General features: G+C 41.1%; 1 protein-coding gene and 1 long non-coding RNA gene across 4 annotated transcripts in view; one reads left to right on the top strand and one right to left on the bottom strand.

The window, feature by feature from the left end:
- The window catches only part of LOC309624236, a 135,356-nt gene that overhangs the window by 106,965 nt on the left and 11,127 nt on the right, over nucleotides 1–17,264 (bottom strand). The window lies entirely within an intron of this gene.
- HSPA9 (heat shock protein family A (Hsp70) member 9) lies at nucleotides 1,501–16,657 on the top strand. Its single transcript, XM_082382063.1, has 17 exons — nucleotides 1,501–1,996; nucleotides 3,276–3,334; nucleotides 3,569–3,656; nucleotides 4,471–4,652; nucleotides 5,406–5,530; nucleotides 6,068–6,141; nucleotides 6,474–6,580; nucleotides 7,060–7,222; nucleotides 8,193–8,285; nucleotides 10,980–11,189; nucleotides 12,296–12,523; nucleotides 13,420–13,524; nucleotides 14,299–14,416; nucleotides 14,840–14,934; nucleotides 15,187–15,279; nucleotides 15,458–15,598; nucleotides 15,901–16,657. The coding sequence occupies exons 1-17, from the start codon at nucleotides 1,916–1,918 to the stop codon at nucleotides 15,976–15,978; spliced, it is 2,040 nt and encodes a 679-aa protein (XP_082238189.1). The 5' UTR covers nucleotides 1,501–1,915; the 3' UTR covers nucleotides 15,979–16,657.

The raw sequence follows: 17,264 nt of genomic DNA, 5'->3' as shown, positions 1-17,264 counted from the left end.
ATATAATGATAACTAACAAATAAGAGTGTGAGGGTACTTTTTTTTTTAGGATCTGTATATTCTATAACCAATATTCTGTTTAACTTTTTATTTTCTTACTCCCACTTCCCTCCCCCCTCACAATGTGAACTCAGCTATCTTCTTTCCCTCCCAAACTTCCCCCAAAATTTCCTTCATACTTCCTCACACAGTGGTGGTCACTTAACAGTGGAGCATCTTTCTCTTGAAATTGGACTTTGAGACTTTAAGGACAAATTGCTTCATTTCTAAAATCAAGGCATTCCAGGACATATTTGTTGAATCAATCAATTGTTTTTCTTACAAATCTGAAAGTGGTCACAGCAAAGAGGTCAGTGGCATCTTGTTACAGAACCCACACCGTCTGTCCCAAGCAACAAGGTTTTGAGATGGGCCTGAGGAGCTGTCACTGAACACAAGTTCATGTGCTTGACTTACACTGAGGCCAAACAAACCAAACCATCAGAGTTTCGAGCAGAGAAAGGTTTATTGCAGGGCCAAACAGGGAGAATGGGTGGCTCATGCTCTAAAAAAATCCCCGAACTCCCTGATGGTTTTGGGGGAAGATTTTATATGCAAAATTTGGGGTGAGAGCTGCAGGGCGTGTGACTTTCTTCTGACTAGTTCGTGGTGAGGTAACAGGGCGGCACTCCAGGAATCTTGCCCTCAGCCTGAAGTTACCATCCTCCATCTGGGCAGGGGATAGTTTCCACAGAACTCACAGATATTATTATGTATAGTCCTTGACTGCGAACCAGGACCCTGAGCCAGGGTTGCGCTATTGCTTCTTGACTGTGCCTCCCTTGTTTCCCTTCCCAGATTAGCAACTGCTTGAATCTGCCTTTTGGAACTAAGGGACGGTCAAAGAGACTGAATGAAGCCTATTTCCTACAAAAAATAAATGGGGGACACAGAAAGGCTTTTGTGCCCAGGTGGGCCCACAGGGTCCTGCTCTGCTTCAGAGCCTCAGTGAGGCCCAGCAAACCTGGGCAGGTAAGATCCTGAGCTCAGGTATTTTTTCTCGGGAGGGTCTGCAAGATAATTAGCCTAAGGCAACCGAATGCTGTCTGAATGAAGGGCTGCTTTAGTAGCTCAAAACCCAAGGTCCCTGTGGTAAAAGTCTGAAAGAATTTGTCGAAAGTCTGCATATGTAGGTGTATTTCAAGTTACCGCAATAGCAACAAGCGATCAGAAGACGAAAAAATGACGAGGTTGAGCAACAAAGATTTTGAACCCCAGGTTCACACTGAACAAAGGCGCAGGACAAAATGGCGCCCTCCGCGAGGAGGAAACGTCAACTCGCGCAGAGCGTGTATCCGCCCGGGGCTCTCCCAGGGCAACGCTGGGACCAAACTCACGTGAGCTGGAGCGTCCTATGACAGCTCTAGTTAGACTCCTCCCCTGTTTCCGCCACTCCCTGCGCACATGCGCTGCAGGGCCTCAGTAGGATGCCAGTTGCGCAGGCGCAACAGGCCCCTCCTCTCAGGCAACTGACGCAAGGACTGTTCGCAATTTATCCCGTGTGACCTTGAGTCTTTTCTGCCTCCGAGGACCGGGGTTGTCCACGGTTCTGCCTTATACCGCTTTTAGCCTTGTGGTCTCTCACAGAGCCCAGCCTGCCGCAGCCGGCACGGGAGGACACGCTTTTCCCTGCCATCATGCCACGAAGCGTATTAGCCATAGGCCCTGACTCCGGAAACAGCGTTCAGGTATTTTCTTATCAGGCAGCGCGGGCGGCGCCTCAGCGGAAGAGCGGGCTTCCAGGCCGCAGCGATCAAACCCCGCCCCCCACCTCACGTAGTTGGAGGGTTCCAGAAGTGCTAGCACTACCGCGCCGCGCAGTTCTCGGCAGTCCGAGCGCGTGTTTGCTGCCTCGTATTTCCACCATTTAGCAGCCATGATAAACGCCAGCCGAGCCGCAGTAGCCCGTCTTGTCGGCGCCGCAGCCTCCCGGGGCCCCACAGCAGCTCGCCACCAGGTAAGGGACTGCCGGGCCTTCCCCGAGGGGCTTACGGCCTTGGGACTCAGCGCGGCAGGCCACGGCCTTCGGGGTCAGAATCCTCGGGGAGAGACGGGGAGAGACAGAAAATAACGGACGTTCAGTATTCAGTGCTGCCGGTTCAAGGCCTTATTCAGGGTTTTGCGTTCCTGTCTCAGGCCCTGCTGAGTCACACTCCTTGGGAGCCTAGAGTTTTATCTCATCAGGTAGCGGGCAGTGGTCCTGATTAGTCCTTTTGAGACGATTAGACAGTTTTGGTCTTGAGTAGAAGGACGATTGTTCGCTGTGAAACGCAGAGTGTGCGAGGACTCCGTTGCTATGATACAACGAAGGAAGAAAGAGCATCTGAGCAGTAAATTAAAAATCAAGCTCTGATTTTCTTACTTACGAATATTTGACTAGTTAGCTCCCCAAAATTTTGTCCTCCGTTATTTCAGAAAAAATAAGCAAATCAGGAAAAGGCCATGGAGTGGCTGTTCATTATCGTGTAAGAGTAAAAACATACCCTTTGGGGAAACAAGAATTGTGTTTCTTTGCACTCAGGTTGGGTAAAAGAAGACTTGGAAGTAGCCTGAGGTGAGATTGTAACAAAGGTCTTTGACACTGATGGGAAGCCACTCCTGACTTTTTTCCCTCATAAACTGACTTCACAAAATTACTAATTCTAGTTCTTTTAAAGCAGTAGTTTGGGAAGGTCAGAGAAAATGTTTCTGATTAAGTTAAATCTTTACCTGCAACACGTAACATATGTGGGTCTTAGGTAGACACTGCTCCTGATGATGAAATTGAGTAGTATTTTAACATATTTTTACTTCTCCACGGGATATTTGGCAGAGTCTAGAAATAATTTTGGTTGTCACAACCTGGGTAGCCATGCTACTACTGGGTTCTAGTTGTAAAGGCCCAAGTTGCTGCTAAACGTTCTGCAGTGCATAGAACGGCCCAGCTCCCAACAAAGATTTTGTTCACAATCAATAGTGCCAAGGTTGAGAGACCCTTTGGTAATGCAATTCAAGATAATTTTATATCTATTTATTTCTCTGATTTCATTGGGAATATTTGTACTTTATTAGGCTTGTTTGTTTCAGTACCATAACGTCTCTTAGACATGAAATATTTTATTTCAGTATATTTTATACATGGTAACCACTCAGTGAACAGAATTGAAAGTCTCAACCTTTCATGTATTCTTCAGAAGAATAATTAAAACAAGCGCAAGTTTTCATATGTAGTTCATGGCTGATCCTTTTTTTTTAAGGATGGCTGGAATGGCTTTAGTCATGAAGCTTTTAGAATTGTTTCAAGGCGGGACTATGCGTAAGTATAATTTCATTTCCTTTAGCATTTAGATAATAAATGTTAAGCCCCGGAGCAATGGTCTCTAAATTTGTGATTAATTACTTCACTCAGAAAAAAAGACACAGCTAAGTTTATTTATAGAGTATGCATTTTGCCACAGTAGCAAATATTGTTTTCTTATGTTTTCCTACAACCATTTTGGAGATCACTGTTAAGATAACTAATCATAGCATTGTTTTAAATATCTTACAGATCAGAAGCAATCAAGGGAGCAGTTGTTGGTATTGATTTGGGTACTACCAACTCCTGTGTGGCAGTTATGGAAGGTAAACAAGCAAAGGTGAGCATGATTGGAAGCTCTGGATCATGTAGTGGTACACAATTCAGAATTCTGTGTCCTTTGGCTTAGATAAGGGACATTTTCAAAGCTGCTTTTATAATTCTTAAGACTCTTGTGAGGTGAATCTTTGTGCTTAATTGTATGCTGGTAATAAATGAATGGATTTGACTTCCCAGGATTTAAGTGTGTCCTAGTATAGATGTAAGACTACTAAGTTACCGTTAGGACCCATTGGAATGACTTGTACTGTTGATTACTTCTGTAATTAAAGTTCTGCTTTTTTGTAAGTCAGTTAAACAAAGGCTAAAGGTGCAGGAACAGTCTAGAAGCAAGTGGAGCTCCAAATAATGCATGGGCTGCATTCTAAGTAAGGCATGTTCTTCCTTCTAGAGGAAGTAGAGGCTGTTCCTCCTTTGTTTGTGAAATCTTTATTCCCACCTGGTTCTCCTCAAGAATACTTGGAGCACCTGGATTTTTGAATTCCTTGTTGGCAGTTTTTTTTAATGCCTGAAACTTGTAGGCATCACCAAAAAATCAGAAGTAGATTTAACTCTCCGTATGGAAGGAAAGATTACGTTGTGCAAACATTGAGTACGAAAGATGTGATTTATATTTGTTCCTGTTTTTTGGATGTTCTTAGTTGTAGGTTGTTTGAATCTACAATAGTAGTTGCTTACTATATCAGCATTCACAGAGCAGAAAAGTATGCCCATTAGTACTGTTTTTTAGTGTTTGTTCTGTGTCTTAAATGATTGGTACAAAGACACTAGTGGTGACTGGAACCTCATTCTCTGTCCTACTTTGGGAGTTTTAGGTGCTAGAGAATGCTGAAGGTGCCAGAACCACCCCTTCAGTTGTAGCCTTTACAGCAGATGGTGAGCGACTTGTTGGCATGCCGGCCAAGCGACAGGCTGTCACCAACCCGAACAACACATTCTATGCTACCAAGCGTCTCATTGGCCGGCGATATGATGACTCAGAAGTTCAAAAAGACATGTGAGTAATAGCAAAAATGTATTTATATGCAAAGGCTACACGGATGAATCTTAACAGCAGGATCCCTGGGGACAGGCCCTGCTCCTGCCAAAAGGGTATCTCCTTCAAAAAATTCAATTCTGCCTTCACAGATTAGGTCTTTGCTATGTGTGACATGATATATGAAGATTTGGCTAGTCACTCCTGGACCACATAAATTGGCGTTAAACACATAAGGCAGATAATGGCATAGGCGCCATCTTGATACTGATCGGATATGTTTTCAAGGTTCATCCTTGTTGTGGCATGGATCGGTATTTCATTCCTTTTTATGGCTAAATAATATCCCATTGTATGCATACATACTGCATTTTGTTTATCTGTTTGTTAATGGGCATTTGGGTTGTTTCCACTTTTTGGCTATTACGAATAATGCTACCATAAACATTTGTGTATAGGTTTTTGTGTGGACATATGTTTTCATTTCTCTTGGGTAGACATCTAGTAATGGAATTGGTAGGTCATATGGTATCTCTGTTACCGCTTTCCAAAGCAGCTGCATAAATTTTTGGTGAGAAGAATGTTCAGGTTTCATCAGGATGTTTTTACATGTTAATGATTGCTTTCTGAAGGTTTTCATTAAACAAATTCCTGAAGTTCTCATTTGTTGGCCATGGATCTCTTGGGGTGGAAGATGGGCTTTCATGGTGTATGGTAACCTCATGGTAGGTTGTGCTGGCATGTTTTCTCAAGTATAATTTTTGTGTCTTTCAGTAAAAATGTTCCTTTTAAAATTGTCCGTGCCTCTAATGGTGATGCCTGGGTTGAAGCTCATGGAAAACTCTATTCCCCAAGTCAGATTGGAGCATTTGTGTTGATGAAGATGAAAGAGACTGCAGGTGAGAAAGCTTAGTTCATATCTGGGAAAATTCAGAGAACTGCATGATTCCTCTGAGATCACTGGCTTCCATACCTCAGTGTCCTCTGGATGAGTCTGCAGTGGCTTTTATACAGAATACCTAGGAATGGCAAAACTTTATTACTCTTTCCCTACAAATTGAATTTCTCTTACAAGTTTTCCTAATGGTGGCTTGCTTGTTTCTTTTTTCCAGAAGGGAAATCAAAAGACTACACATTAAGCTTTTGTGTCTGTTAGGTAAAACTTCCCATTTAAGAAACTAGTGGCTCTTCTAAATCTAAAAGTAGGTCATTGTTGCTGGTGAGCCTTCACTAACATGTTAAAGGTGAGATCTTGGGTTTTTAAAATTGGAGTGTTTTCCTACAAGGTCTCTTCATGTTAGGTCATATGCTAAAAAACTATTGGGTGCTGTTTGTGACCTCAAGAGAGTGACACAGGTTGTTAGGCTACATTAGTAATTGTAGCCTGTTTCATCTGATAGGGTCTCATGAATGATTTTCATTGATTGCTTTTCCAGAAAATTACTTGGGGCATACAGCAAAAAATGCTGTGATCACCGTCCCAGCTTATTTCAATGACTCTCAGAGACAGGTGAGTTTAATTATCATTTTTAATACATTTATTTATTTATTTATTATTTATTTTCGGCTGCATTGGGTCTTGGTTGCTGCACATGGGCTTCCTTTAGTTGCAGCGAGTTGGGGCTACTCTTCATTGCGGTGGCTTCTCTTGTGGAGCACGGGCTTAGTTGCTCTGCGGCATGTGGGATCTTCCTGGACCAGGGTTCGAACCCGTGTCCCCTGCATTGGCAAGAGGATTCTTAACCACTGCTGCCACCAGGGAAGCCCCCCAATTAGCATTTTTATTCCGGAAATTAATGGTACCTGGGACACGGTGGAAAATGCTTTTTTCTTTTTTTATAGGCCACTAAGGATGCTGGCCAGATATCTGGACTAAATGTGCTTCGGGTAATTAATGAACCCACAGCGGCTGCTCTGGCCTATGGTCTAGACAAATCAGAAGACAAAATGTAAGTTTGTGCAGTAAATTCCACCTAGATTTGTGAGACTTAAGTTCATGGAACCTTGAAACTTATCCTAAATCATCATCTTGATTTCATAGTGATTGAGCCTTATACTTAGACTGGAAATGTACTGCCTTGACCTTTTCCCAAGGCTTTTATGGTCTGTGTTTTTCATTCATTTCAAGATTGTCCCTTGATTACTTTTTCTTTTTCAAGTACTGGCTGTGGTCATTTTTTCCCCTTGGTATGCCTGTTGGCAAGTATTCATCCAAAAGAGTGGTTTTTGTTTTTTAACATTTCATTTTAACTGTATGTGTGTTTTACATGTTGCTGTTAGGGCTGCCTGTTAAGATATATGTCACTTATGCAGTCATCAACTTTCATAATTATACCTGGGGGGGAAATAGCCAAGTTTATGTTGGTTTGGTTACTGAAATCCATACGCTGTGATGAGTTTTGTTCCTGATGGCCTTTTTTCTTTCTAGCATTGCCGTATATGATTTAGGTGGTGGAACTTTTGATATTTCCATACTGGAAATTCAGAAAGGAGTATTTGAGGTGAAATCCACCAATGGAGACACTTTTTTAGGTGGTGAAGACTTTGACCAGGCCTTGCTGCGTCACATTGTGAAGGAGTTCAAAAGAGAGGTTAGTTACCAGTGTGGTTAATATGTACACATTGAAATACTGAGAATTTCTTTGTTCGTACTGCCATTTGTTTTTTTTTTTTTACGATTTTTTTTCCCTTAAGAGAGTGTTGAATAGGCCACTGAAATTGCATTTCAGTTCCATGGGTGCTCTGAACTATTCTGGTTATCATAGCTTCAAATTGGGAACAAATAACAATTAAAAGGCTATAGCACCTGGTGTACAATAGTACTGTGGCATTTTATTTAAGGGACTTGAATATCTTTGGATTTGGGGTATCCGCATTTGACAGGGGTTGCTGGAACCAATTCCTCACAGATACCAAGGGATGACTGTATAGGTTTCCCCCACTATCTGAAAATTGAGCCTGCGAAACTTTTGATAAGTTGAAATGTCGTGAAGCTACACACTTTGCTAACGGATGCACAACATAAATGGTTGTATGCTCACAGACAGTTCAAAGCTATGGTGGTGGTTTGGTGCTCAGATAAATGTAGTTACTGGGGAAGGAGCTTGGGGTGCACACTGCCTCTAATGGCTCGCTGCAAAGCAAACGCTGAACATTATTTGCCCTTTTTGCCTTTTTTGTAAAAGTGAAAATCCTTTTTAGATTTCATTTGATTAGCAAAAACAAGTACTAATATAGATCTTTTATAAAAGGGAAGTGGTGTAAAGCAAACTTTGGAAAAGTGGGGGGATACCTGTATTGGAAAATGAATTATGGGAACTCCTTTTTTGAGCTAGAATCCTACAGCTGGAAAGAACTGAGAACAGTTCATCCTCTAACTCCAGACACATATTTCTTTTTCAAAGTAGGTCTTCTTTTTTCCTATAGATTTTTAAGGGCAATAAGTAATTTCTGCTTGTTTATAAAGGTATGGCTCTATTTTGTTTTGTTACACCTTACCTCTGCAATTTAAGTAGTATTCATTTTCTTAACACTAATATATTGTGTGTCTTCACTTTGTAGACAGGGGTTGATTTGACCAAAGACAACATGGCGCTTCAAAGGGTTCGGGAAGCCGCTGAGAAGGCCAAGTGTGAACTCTCTTCATCTGTGCAGGTGAGACGTGGACAAATTCCACCAGTCTTGATGGATCCTTTCAGCCTGAGTTTACTCGAATAGCATATTCTAATTGGCATAATGTCGGTCAGATTTTTTTTAACAGTTTTCTGGTTGGTGATTAAAAAGCCTTTCCATTAGCAAAGGAGCATTATGTTTTTTATGGGTGAGCTGAAGCACCTAAATCAGGTTATGATTTGCTTTCCTGCTGCCACATGAGAACCTGGAATTAGATCTCCTGCCATCTTGCTATATCCCTGTCACGGACCTAACATGCTGTTATTCTGTTCTTAGTGGTTAAGGCAAAGGGAGGCTTCATCTTTCAGAACTGGAGCAACTTTAGCACTCTGGGAAGGGAAGAGGTATTTATAGCATCTGTCATTGTGTTGGTAAAGTGGGTGACCTTCAGTCACATCTGGATTTTCTTTTTTCTTTCTTTTTCTTTTTTTTCTTTTTAATAGCAGCTATAAGGAGTGACAGAGCTGTACAGGGTCATCCATGAAGTTGATGGTATTCCCTCGTCCTGCTGTCAGAATTTGCAGCACGATGGTTGGGGCCGAAATATGTGGCATTACCAGAGGATAGCTTATAATTCTTCCCAGGGGTTGTCACTTTATGAAACAGGACGTTGGTTAGTTTTACTGTGGCTCTGTCCTGTTGATAGGTATTTGGATTGTTTTCCACCATTTTGCTATTATAGCAAGGTGTATTGACCATCCTTGTACATTAATGTTTGTGCATATGTGATTGTAAGTCTATAGGTTAAATTTATAGAAGCACTTATTACCCTTGAGTTTATAATGTGGTTTGGGGAGGTGGACACTAATGAGAACATTATATTAATAAATGTCAGAAGTAATGTAGAGGTTAAGAGTTACTCTGCCGGCAGACTGGTGGAGATGAAGTCCTTATTTCATTACTTATTAGCTGTGTGACTTTGAATTACTTAACATTTCTGTTTTCTTGTCTATAAAATGAGGATAAATGGTGCTCCATTCCCCCTTAGAGTTGTGAGGATTAGTAAATTAATACATGTAACATGCTTAGGACAATATGTAATAAATAGTAAGTGTTACTCTAAATGTATGTATTAATTTTGTTTTTTTAAAAAGCAAAGTTAGATTTATAATAAAGGAACCTGACAGGTGTTTGACATAATTAGGAGAGCTTCTGAAAGGTGAGTTAATCAGGAAGAGAGAAAGGGTCAGGTAAGTATGAGGTTCTCGGGTAAAGACCTGAGTAAGGGTCAGTGTGGCTGAAGTACAGACTAGACTGGCAGGAGGAACATAGAAGATAAGGCTAGAGGCTTTATAGATTGGGGACTTGGTATCTTTCCTGAGATAATGACAACTACTGAAAAATTTTAAGGTGGGCCGGTAACATGGTCAGATTTGGGGAAAGCACTCTGAGGTGGAGTGCTCTTTGTGGCAGCCTGAGTGGGTGTGGGAAAATGTTGGGAGGCTATTGCAGCACACCAGGTGGTGAGAGAGGAAGGACTTGGACCAGAGTGTGGTAGTGAGAGATACATGGTTGGAATTGAGAGAGAAGAGGGACAGAACTTCATGGTGGAACTGGCTTTCAAGGGTGGAGAACCCTGGAGTTTTTCACCTGGTCATTAATATATAGCATATAGAACTGCACTAATACAGTAACTACATGTGGCTATTTAAAATTAAATACAATTTTTAAGAATTCCATTTCTCAGTTCCACTAGCTGTATTTCAAGTATTCAGCCACATGTGACTAGCGGCTGCTGGATTGAAAAGCACAGATAGAGAACATTCCCATTGCCACAGAAAGTTCTGTTGGATTGCATTACTATAGATAATTTTATTTACTGATTCGGTTTGTTAACATTTTGCAAAGAAAGAGAAAATTGTTATTGGTGTTCTTGAAACTATATCCAATATCACTGTTTTTACAAAAGATGTGTTGATTCTCCCTATAAAGCATTTATCTGTCCAGGGTACTCTACCTGAAGAAAGCTGGTTAAGGATTTGCTCCCTTCAGTCTTTATTCCCTGTTGGCCTTGCTTTGTGAAGTTGGAGGGGCAGCATACACAAACTCTGTTCCTGGGGGTTCACCCCGAGACACCTGTTTCTGCATGTTTAGTAGTGAGTTTTGTTAGTCTAAATATTCTTAATCCATGCCTTATCAGGATTTTAGGTTTATTAAGTACTGTATGTTACATGGTGTGACTGTAGCAGTGTTAGCTACTCCCTGGGGATGTGATAGCAGTAGTCAGTCCTTGTAGTTCTCTTTAGCATTTTTGTTGTAGCTTTCTTAACCATCTTCCTGAAACTTGGAAACCCCTGGTTTGGTGGCAGATTATTTGGTTCAGAGCATACCTTTCACATTTTTCTTAATGTGCAAGGAAATCTTTTAAAACTTGGTAAAAGAACACAGTAGTGTGATTCTTAATATATTTTTAATGGCAGGACAGACTGTTCTTCACCTCCTGAATGGGGATTTTTCCTGCTTCTCTATTCCTTTCTTCACTGTTAATAACAGATTTATAGTGTTTACTTCTGGGAAGATAAGAGGTTGAATCTTAAAGAGTCACTGTCTTTGGTGGCCGTTCATTTAAAGTGTCTGACCCTCCCTGTAACTTTCACAGTCTTCCTTTCCTAGGGTATAGTCTTTAATTGAAGTAATAGAGAGACTTCACTACTGGTCTCCCTGCTTCCTTTGCAGACTGACATCAATTTGCCATACCTTACAATGGATGCTTCTGGACCCAAGCATTTGAATATGAAGCTGACCCGGGCTCAGTTTGAGGGGATTGTTACTGATCTAATCAGAAGGACCATAGCTCCATGCCAAAAAGCCATGCAAGATGCAGAAGTCAGCAAAAGTGACATAGGAGAAGTGATTCTGGTTGGTGGCATGACTAGGATGCCCAAGGTAAGGACCCATGGAATTCTTGACATAGAGAGCAGAGAGGGCCAACACATAATTATTTCTTAGGACATGACATATGGCTTATGTTGTGTAAGGACATGAATATGTGGCCTTTCTACCATGCTGACCTGAAAGGAGGATGAATTTGTGCCCTTGCTAAAGAGTTCTTAAAGGGTATTTTAAAAAAAGGATTAGGAAAGGGGAGAATGTCTTTGGGGTAGCAGCAAGGAGGATCCTGAACTTCAGTTTTATAGAATTTTTAGGAATGAAACAAAGTTTGCGGTCAGAGACAGCTTAACATCTTGGTACTAACTAGCTTCTATGGGCAATTTTGGACATGTGTTTTGCAGTATAGTGTTTGGGGTTTCTAAAGGCATCTCTTCAACAGAGATTTGTGCAATGATGCATTTTATCAACACATCATTCTGAAAAGACAGGTGTGTGGAAAACTAATAACTGAGCACAGAACCTGTTGATGGTGTAATTCTTTATATCTTGAATAGAACTATCTTGGGTCTTGATTTTCATAATTTTTCCTTTGGAGTACTTGTGCTTAGGAAAATGATGCATACAATAAATCTGAAGTGAAAAGGAGACACTTTGAACCAGGCAGATATCTTTATGTTAACAAATTATCCCAGATGTTATTCAAATAGAACTTTTTCCTAGCATTAGTAAAATAAGCAGGAGGGGAAAACATGCCTCATACTTGCACCAGTATTGAATTACTACTGCTTCTGTTAAGCTGATTTTTAGTTGATACGTAGAAGAGGACTTGGACTATACAAATTAAGTCCCCTTGCCTTGTACCTTGTATTTCTAATTTGATGTGTTGCTTGGGAAACCAGATAACAAAATTTAGGCAAATTGTTCCCAAATTTAAAAGGGCTATGAATGAGATACTCAAGAGTAAAGTGTATGGGTAACCAAACAATATACTTAATTCATTAACAAGAACTCAACTACAAAATAATTTGGGTAAATGTTCTTGGATCTGAAGCACCCTGTCCTGAGACCTGGTGGGGTCTCAGGACACATGTGCTGTTCTCCCCTTCTCAGGCAATTGCCCTGAGTAGTGAGTGACAAGGTTCTTTTTTCTTGGTGCTCAGGTTCAGCAGACTGTGCAGGATCTCTTTGGCCGAGCCCCAAGTAAAGCTGTCAATCCTGATGAGGCTGTGGCCATTGGAGCTGCCATTCAGGGAGGTGTGTTGGCTGGTGATGTCACAGATGTGCTACTCTTGGATGTCACTCCCCTGTCTCTGGGTATTGAGACTCTGGGAGGAGTCTTCACCAAGCTTATTAACAGGAACACCACTATTCCAACCAAGAAGAGCCAGGTAAAAGCCACCCCACCTTATTTGTCACAGAGATACTAGGTTCTGTGAGGATGTGATTGTAGCCACTTCTGTGAGCTTTTCCTAGAAAACTTTCCTTTTTGTTTTGCAGTCCATACTAGCTGAATGTTGAGGGGTGGTAAGAATATTGTCCTTTGTTCTCTTTTGTTCCTGGAAAAGTTCTCTTTACCTGTCAGCCAGTGGTGATGATTTTAGGGAAGTCATCAATAGTCTCTCCTTCTCAGGATGATAATTGCCAGAAGGAGCCTCATCATTTGAGACTAAATTCCTATACTCTTCTGTTCTCAAAGGCAGTAAAAAGAATGGCGTGGCCGAGACCAGGGGAGTGTGCTTGTCTCCCTGGAGAATGATAGGGGTTCTGAGATATCAAGCCAGGGTTATTTGGACAATGGCTTGGTCTTAGATTAAGAATTATTTCCTTTCTCAGTTTTGGTGTTTTTCTGAAAGAACTATGGCTATTGCTATGTTTGCAGTGATGTATTGCCAACACATCATTCTGAAGAAAAGTGTGTGGTGATTTCCTAATACTATGAGCATAAAATAAATGTCCTCTCTGACCCATTTCTCTGGATGAGCATGTTTCAACATCTCGCTTTTTATAGCTCCTTCTCTTGAGGCCTTCTGTGCTAATGCTGCATCTTTGTACAATGCATTTGCTTAGCTGAAAACAATAGCTATTGTATGCCCTTTTGCTGTGCTAATCCTACTCCTGTTCTCTATAAAGACATAAGCCTTTGTTTTGAACATAGTGTACATTAGGATTCTTCCAATGTTGGGATGTGAATTTCTTTCTTTGGTTTGTTGCACTTTGTAAGGGGGAGTAGGCTGGAGGGAAAAAATCAGGCTGCCAACCCAGCAAGTTTCCTTTTTCTCCCTAGGTGTTTTCTACAGCTGCTGATGGACAGACTCAAGTGGAGATTAAAGTGTGTCAGGGTGAGAGAGAGATGGCTGGAGACAATAAACTTCTTGGACAGTTTACTTTGGTAGGTATTGGGAATCATGAATGTTATGCTCATTTTTTTATGGTGAAGTTACACTATTCTAACCCCTAATATTACCATAAACTGCTGACAGACGCAGTCTGTGTTATCTTAGCATAGTATTCAAATGAATTCTGCAACTGGATAACGATGGCTTCAGTTTTTACCTGAAAGCCCTGCTTCTTGTGCCTTAGGAACTAAATAAAGAAGCTTGTAAGAGCCAGGGAAATGTTAATAAACAGTGCTTATTAGAAGAAATTCCTGATTACTATTTTACTACTTTGAAAGACATTTGATATTGTTACTGGCTGCTACTTCGTCATCGTCGTCTTTTTTTTTTGGCTGTGCTCTGTGGCATGTGGGATCTTAGTTCCCTGACCAGGGATTGAACCTGTGCCCTCTGCAGTGGAAGCACAGAGTCTTAACCACTGGACCGCCAGGGAAGTCCCTTGTTCTGGCTTCTAGTCGGCATCGCTTACTGCTTGTTGGGATGAATGATGGAAAAGTTTACTCTTCACACATTGTGTGTCCTTAGGTACATAAAGCCATTGTGGTTACTTGCTATAGCCAACCTTCACTAGTATGAGTCCTATTTATTTCAAGCAGCAATGAAATTACCACCCTCACCGACAAACTCATGTTTTTGTACATTTAAGTGAAAGTTTCACTTGTTCCTCCCAGAAACCAAGTAATTTCTTCCCCAGAAGACCGTATAGGTTTTGGAAATAGAGCACTGGACCCCTTTGTGAGAGGAGCTTACTCTGGTGTTTATTCTAGATTGGGATTCCCCCAGCCCCTCGTGGAGTCCCTCAGATTGAAGTTACATTTGACATTGATGCCAATGGGATTGTACATGTTTCTGCCAAAGATAAGGGTACAGGACGCGAGCAGCAGAGTAAGTACTCTTATTTATTAAGACTGTAAGAGTGAGGTGAGGGACTTTTCTCTGTTGGGAACTAGACCCTCTAGATTGGGCATTATCTTTTCCCCTAGCCTCAGGGGAGGATGATGAGTCCTCTTTGCCCTCTTTCTCCTCAGTTATCAGTGTCACATTAACAGGTATGGTGTTTATGTCCCCAAAAAAGGCAAGCACTGAGCCTCTGGATTGCTGAAGTTTTGGTAGGTAGGACAGTTAGTTGTTCTCTGTATATTTTAGACCCTTGGTTTCCCTCTGCTTATTGTAGGACAGTAGGATATTCCCCTTCTTCATAATGCACATCAAGCTACTCTGAAGAGGAGGATTCTTTTTCTTAATACAGTAGAGGAAGAAGCATATAATTTTCCTGGGAAATAACGAGGTGCCTTCTTTTCACTATAGTTGTGATCCAGTCTTCCGGTGGGTTAAGCAAAGATGATATTGAAAATATGGTTAAAAACGCAGAGAAGTATGCTGAGGAAGACCGGCGAAAGAAGGTGATTACTTTGCTCATAACTTCTATGTGAAATGGCTTTCTTATTCTCAGACTCCCCATATCAAAATTTTCATGTTACAGAATCCAGCTAAAACCTTACAGACATCTCAGACCACAGTGATATCTCCCTCTTAACTGTTTATACTCTGTTAACTGTATGTCGCGGTTTTCATGTTGTCTTCTTAGTGAGGACATTCAGCCAACTAGTTGATTGGGAAGTCTTCATTCATATTACATTTTTAATTTCTCTTAGGAACGAGTTGAAGCAGTTAATATGGCTGAAGGAATCATTCATGACACAGAAACCAAGATGGAAGAATTCAAGGACCAATTGCCTGCTGATGAGGTAAACCCTCTTTTAAAATAGCTCAAGAAGTTGGGAGGCATCATCACCAATGTCAGTGAAGGTCATTTTTCTGTATGGGTCTTGATAGGAATTTAGAAAATGTTTCTAAACATTCTGCTGTGTGTTTATGGGATAAGAACCAGAAAAAGTGAGGGTCTGGTTTTGTTTTGTTTTTAAGTGCCACAAGCTAAAAGAAGAGATTTCCAAAATGAGGGAGCTCCTCGCTCGAAAAGACAGTGAAACAGGACAAAACATAAGACAGGCAGCATCTTCCCTTCAGCAAGCATCATTGAAGCTCTTCGAAATGGCATACAAAAAGGTACAAGGCTGTTTTACTCAATGACTATTTTGCTCCTAACTTGATGTAACTGCTCTTGATTACTGTCACTGATGGCTCCTACATAGCCATTTATGGAACTGGGAGTATTGGAATTGGAAATATCCTTCTTCCTGCCTTCTTGACTACTTTGGGTGGGAGGGAGGGAGGGTGAGGTCAAAGGGAAGAAATCACTAAAACTGGGAGAGTGGAACAGTCAGGATATGGCTTTTTCGTTTTTAGTTCATCAGAGAGCAAACTGTCACCCTTAACATTAAACAAGTGACTCTCATGTTTTCTTACAGATGGCATCTGAGCGGGAAGGCTCTGGAAGTTCTGGCACTGGGGAGCAAAAGGAAGATCAGAAGGAAGAGAAACAGTAACAGCAGTAAACTTTGGAGTCGAAAGGACAACATATTATGATGCTTGGGAGTGAAGGGATTTCCTGAGCTGAAATGGGCAAAACTTCAGTCTTCTACTGTGTTTTTGCAGTACTCTATATATAATTTCCTGAATATGTAAATTTAGTGACCATTAGCTAATGATCATTTAACAAGTGATAGTTCCCAACAGTACAAAGTTCACAGTATTCTGTCCCTAGCCTGTCATTCTTTTTCAGTTGCATGTAAAATGGGGGGAAAGATGATTTATTGATCATTCTAAAGATTTAACGTTGTTTTGTGCTGAAGTGGCTGTATTTTCAAAGGGGTGAAACCATCTCACACACTGAAGACAGTATCTGGAATGAGACCATAGGGGGATGAGATCCGTCTAGTTACCTAAGTACTGCTGTACCAGCCTGTGTGTATATGGAGTTCTTCAACTGAGGCCTTGCAAGGCAAGCCAGCTGTGCCATGTTGGGAGGTAGGGCAGGGGAAGCTAAATCAATGGAAAACTAAGCTAGCTATTTATGTGAGGTCCAGCTTCTAAAACACAAGTCTCCCAAACTTTCTGAAGGCATACTTTCCTAGCTACCCTTTGGCCTGTGTCTGGCACCTGTATCCCTGATGACTGTTCTTTTTGATCCATTCTGGATTTTTAAAAAAATAAATAGGAAAAGCATTTTGATCTCTTCTCTGTGAGGGGTGAGGCTCTGAGATTTAGCTTCAGAAATATGACATAAATCACATTTCCCAACTCCCTGACCTCCATACAGGATTTTCTAACACTGGCATTTGAATTTCTAACAAATTGAAAACTTGGGAAGGCCGGTATAATAATAAGCATTATCATCACCGAAGACAAGTCTGGTTCAGAGGAGGCTTTTTTTTTTTTTTCCCCCTCCCTAGCCCCATCTGAGGTTTGGAATGTTGAAATAGTCTTTAGCTCTCTAACATGAAAATCAGGCCTCTATTTCCAGGCTGCTTTCTGCTCTAAATAAGTCCAACCAGAATTGGCTTACAGTAATGAAACACGTCTAGTATTAAGTCCTAAGGTGATTTCAGTGGCTCAATAATAACAGGAACCCAGATTCTTTCTATAGTTTTGCTTTTTCATCCTCAGTGACTTGCCTTGTCCTAATTTCTCTATGTAGTTCTAAATATCACATGCTAACAACTTCAGAACCAGGAAGGGGACTGCATCTTAGAACTCAACAAGTTTTAAGAATTATTTAAGTTTATTTCTTAAAAATTAAGGGCTTCCCTGGTGGCGCAGTGGTTAAGAATCC

Source organism: Balaenoptera borealis (assembly GCF_965194805.1).
Source record: "Balaenoptera borealis genome assembly, chromosome: 2".
NCBI lineage: Eukaryota > Metazoa > Chordata > Mammalia > Artiodactyla > Balaenopteridae > Balaenoptera > Balaenoptera borealis.
The sequence above is the reverse complement of the archived record's forward strand: the minus strand, read 5'-3'. Positions and strand labels throughout refer to the sequence as shown.

What these genes read in the sequence shown, in the direction of transcription:
- HSPA9 (XM_082382063.1), top strand. Translation starts at nt 1,916, where the DNA reads ATGATAAACGCCAGCCGAGCCGCAGTAGCCCGTCTTGTCGGCGCCGCA. An exon ending in TACAGGACGCGAGCAGCAGA is followed by an intron (nt 14,417 to 14,839) that starts GTAAGTACTCTT and finishes TTTTCACTATAG; the next exon opens with TTGTGATCCAGTCTTCCGGT. An exon ending in TCGAAATGGCATACAAAAAG is followed by an intron (nt 15,599 to 15,900) that starts GTACAAGGCTGT and finishes GTTTTCTTACAG; the next exon opens with ATGGCATCTGAGCGGGAAGG.